The sequence below is a fragment of the Cryptomeria japonica genome, chromosome 11 (assembly GCF_030272615.1).
Source record: "Cryptomeria japonica chromosome 11, Sugi_1.0, whole genome shotgun sequence".
In the NCBI taxonomy this organism is placed as follows: domain Eukaryota; kingdom Viridiplantae; phylum Streptophyta; class Pinopsida; order Cupressales; family Cupressaceae; genus Cryptomeria; species Cryptomeria japonica.
Window position 1 is genome coordinate 695,389,382 of NC_081415.1, and position 4,077 is coordinate 695,393,458.

The following is a 4,077-nucleotide window of genomic DNA, read 5'->3' on the forward strand; positions in this document are numbered from 1 at the left end:
ATATTCAATTAAAATAAAATATGCTAAAGGGTAACTTCAAATGAATAATTGTCACAAATATTTTACTTGATAGGCAAGATCAACCATTAAATTTAGGTCTGAATTACTATTATATTAATTTTCTAAACAACTAAATCATTTGTGAATAGCTTCCAATCATATGTTTATAATCATATGTTTGGGTAAATATTTCATTCAGTTTTTTATGTCTCACACCTATCAACCAAACTATGTACCAAATATTATATGACAATGCAATTCATATTTTGATTTTGATTTTGAAAAAAGCTTAAAAATCGTATATTTGTTGTTTTTTTGTTTGAAATGGCAATGCAATTCATATTTTAGTTTTTATTTTTATTTTTATTTTTAAAATTGCATATTTATTTTTTTCTTTAAACTTAGGGTGGCCTCATTTCTTAGAGAGTTAAGCTTCTTAAAGAATAAAGTGGAGTTCTCATTTTTTCTTTGTTGATTCCCAAATAGTATAATTTTAATACATTTATGATATTGTAATATAAACACTTCATAAAAAAATAGTTAAATATTATTTACTGCATATTAAGTTTATATATTAATTCTTCTAATAAGTAAATTGTTCTCAAATAGCTTCAAATCATTTATTTATAACTAAAGTTTCATACTATTATATAAAAAAACTCACACCTCTCCACCTAGTTATATGTCAAATACTATATAACAATACAATTGACATTCTATATTTATTACAAATTATATTTTTATAATACAAATAATATTAACAAAAAATTAATCATACACAAAAAAAATCAAAAAAATTATATAAGAAAAATTGTTGTAATCCATAATCAAAAAAGAAACAATGAATTGTAATCTAAAAAACAAAGGAAAAAGAAGCAAATGCTAACAATATTCTCATTTGAAAATCATAAGTGTTTGAAAACCCTTTTCCAATTTACATTAAAATAACAAAATTACTATATTCTTAATCAATAATAAACCTTTCAAATCCCATTTCCATAAGACATTTAAACAAAAGATGGTCTCAAAATTATAAGTTAAGTAAGTTATAATGATGCCCCAACAAAATATTATAATTCCTGGTAAAATTTAATCTGTTTATGAACACAATTTTTTTAGTGTTTGTAAAAAACCTAATGCACTTCAACTTAAAGTTAGACTATGTCAGAAAATATTCATTAAACAAGCACCCATAAAATAGCAAAACTTTTGAGTACCCAAAACTAGATAAACCATAGACACATTCATTAAACAAGAACCTACAAAACAATAGAGCCTTCAAATTATAGATTATAGAGCAAAGACAAACAAACAAACAAACATAAATGAAAGAAGCACCCACAAATAGGTAATACGGTGTTGCCTTAGTGAGGTTATTAAACCTCACCCAGGTCAAACACTGCTTTGATGAGGTCCTAGTAAACCCAGCAACAATAGCCAATCAAATCATGCATGCAAAACATGAAAAAAAAGAAAAGGTTACTAGAGGAAGCATTCAAGAACATAGTGAATGGGGAAGTATTAAAAAAAAATAGTAAACCATTAAAGGTAGCTTGAAGAAAAGAGTTGATGTCTTTATCTTAATGCAAAGCAACCTTGTGAAGTCGACGGTGAACTAACAACACACTGTTGCCGAGTGTTGCAAGGAACATAAAGTGCTGCCAAAAATGTATTGGTGTCTATCAAAACCTTCACATAATAGAATCGGACATGTATTAGTGCTTAAGGCAATAAATACTCCAGAAGATGCATGTGGGTGAGTGGGATGTGCGAGGTTGTGAAGCATTCAATGGATAAATGTATTGAAATTGTGTGCCATGACACTTGAGTAAACAGGAAGGGGTATGTAGTTAATGTGATTGGCTAGAAGGGAAAGAGTAGACAGAGTGCGATAAATGTGAGGAAGTGGATATTGTGGTTGGTGAATTGTTTTAGGAAGCCCTAATCCACAACACCCACAAAAAAATTTAGGAAGCCCCCATCCACAAAAAAAAGTTTCTAGAAAGCATAGTACTAGTACACACATCTAACCTTTTAAATATGTCTTAAAATTACTTGTATAATATGTCGATAGGAGTGACCTACAACACATTCATCAAAGAAAACAAAAAGTCAAGAATAAACAAAGCAAACAATAGGGACATGTTTCTATTAGAAGATTTAATTTCATATTAGATTTCATTTGTTTTTTTTATTTTTATCATTGAAAGAGAAAATAAAGACATGTTTCCATTTTTAAAAACTTAATTATTTCATATTAGATTTGATTTGATTTTAATGATTGTAATATTTTATTTTTAATACTTTTAACTGCAAAACTTTCTCTTTTTTTTTTTTTAAAAGCATGTTCTATATAGATTAATGATAAGATACATAGACTGGTTAAATTAACAATCAAATTATTACCAACTTCGAATCTCTTTAATAAATAAATAAATTTAAAGAAAAAATCAATCAAATTATTATGAGACCGCAACCAAAAAATGCCACTTTGTTAAAAACAACGGTGCAAGTGCTCCGATTGAACTTAGAACGTGCTACGATAGAGAATATTTTTTGTTTTCGAACACCGTGTGCTCTTTGCAAAGCAGTGGACGGAATCAACACTTTTCTTGTACGGAAGTCATACCGCGTCGGATAAAGAAGAAAAAGAAAGTATCTCTACGAAACTTCTGTCTAAGAAAAAGGATGTACTCTCTGCGAAACTTCTGTCTAAGAAACCGCGTAATCACCCAGTCTGCAACTTCCTTGACGTCCACCCTCCAAATTTGACCACTTTTCATCACTCATATTTATACTCAGCAGTCTGTTTAATTTCTCAGAATTAACTTTCTTACTCATATATAAATAGTTTTCTCAGAAAAGGAAACCCTCCTAGGGAGCAAATTACGAGCTTTCGTGATACCTATATCTCTAATTACCCGCAATACCTGATACTGCTTATTCACCTCTATTTTAATGGACACACGGACTCTGGAGATAACGGGGATATCTGCTGATGATCTTGAGAATGTAAGGAGGTTGGGGAGAAGGATGCGCACATACGCCCTTGTGTGCACCGATAATGATTTGTCGCAATCTGCATCCACACATGTTGACGCACAAGGAGGCTGCGATCCAGTCTGGAACGACAAGTTACTGCTCACCCTCACCAAGGGGTCGCCCATCGCTCTGAACATACAAATCTTTTGCAAGACGAGGTATGGCAAGAAAAGCGTAGGATGGAGTAAAGTGCCTCTCTCTGAAATCTTGAATGGATTCGGAGCTCCCCATGGCTTGCATTGCCTCAGCTATCGTTTGAAGACGGGCAAAGGGAGGCCTCATGGTACAATCCATTTCTCTCTTCGTTTCTTACAACATGTTAATCCCCCTCAATTCTTCACCAATTCTCCAATTACCACCAGACTTCCACAGCATGGGAGTTATGAAAATGCTTCTCGTATTCAGCAGCAAAACACGACAGGGAGCGCGAGTTTAAGTGGCGTGTCGATGGGCTATCCTTCCTCTACTCCATTTGCCAACGCCAACCACTTATATCCTATCCCGCTCTCTGTTTATCCACCGCCACACCACAAACAGAATTATGCTGTGTAAATTAGCTGTTATATCACAGGCCTGATAAACTCTAACAGGTTATCTGTCATTTTGTGGCTTTAGCTGCTACTTTTGTTCATCTCAGACAGCTTTAGAGCAGGTGCAGCAATGCCTGCCGTTAGTAGAAGCCAACACAGTTGTGGTTTGAAGCAGTTTTAGATTTGCTGCCCTTGTAAATGCTTTCTCTACCCGCTTTTCTGTCCTCATTTTGTTTTGGAACAAATTTTGTATTAATAATAGTCCATCAATTAATTTGTAACTGAAATTATCACAAATACAGAAGAACAGGGGAAAACAGGGCACCGCACAAATAAATAAAAAACAAATATCAAATTGATTTACACTAAAACTCAGAAATTTTAGATTTGCTGCGCTTACAAAAGCTTTCACCGCCACATATTCTATCCTCCTTTTGTTTTGAAAGAATTTTTGAATTAATAACATTCCACCAAATGATTTAATAACTGAAATTGTAATAAATAG

At 32.4% G+C, this 4,077-nt stretch overlaps 1 protein-coding gene across 1 annotated transcript; it reads left to right on the forward strand.

Moving 5' to 3' along the window:
• Window positions 1–2,826: 2,826 nt before the first annotated feature.
• On the forward strand, window positions 2,827–3,796 carry LOC131046527 (protein SRC2). Its single transcript, XM_057980290.2, has one exon. It carries the CDS (start codon window positions 2,959–2,961, stop codon window positions 3,592–3,594), a length of 636 nt encoding a protein of 211 aa, XP_057836273.2. The 5' UTR covers window positions 2,827–2,958; the 3' UTR covers window positions 3,595–3,796.
• The last annotated feature ends 281 nt before the right edge of the window (window positions 3,797–4,077 follow it).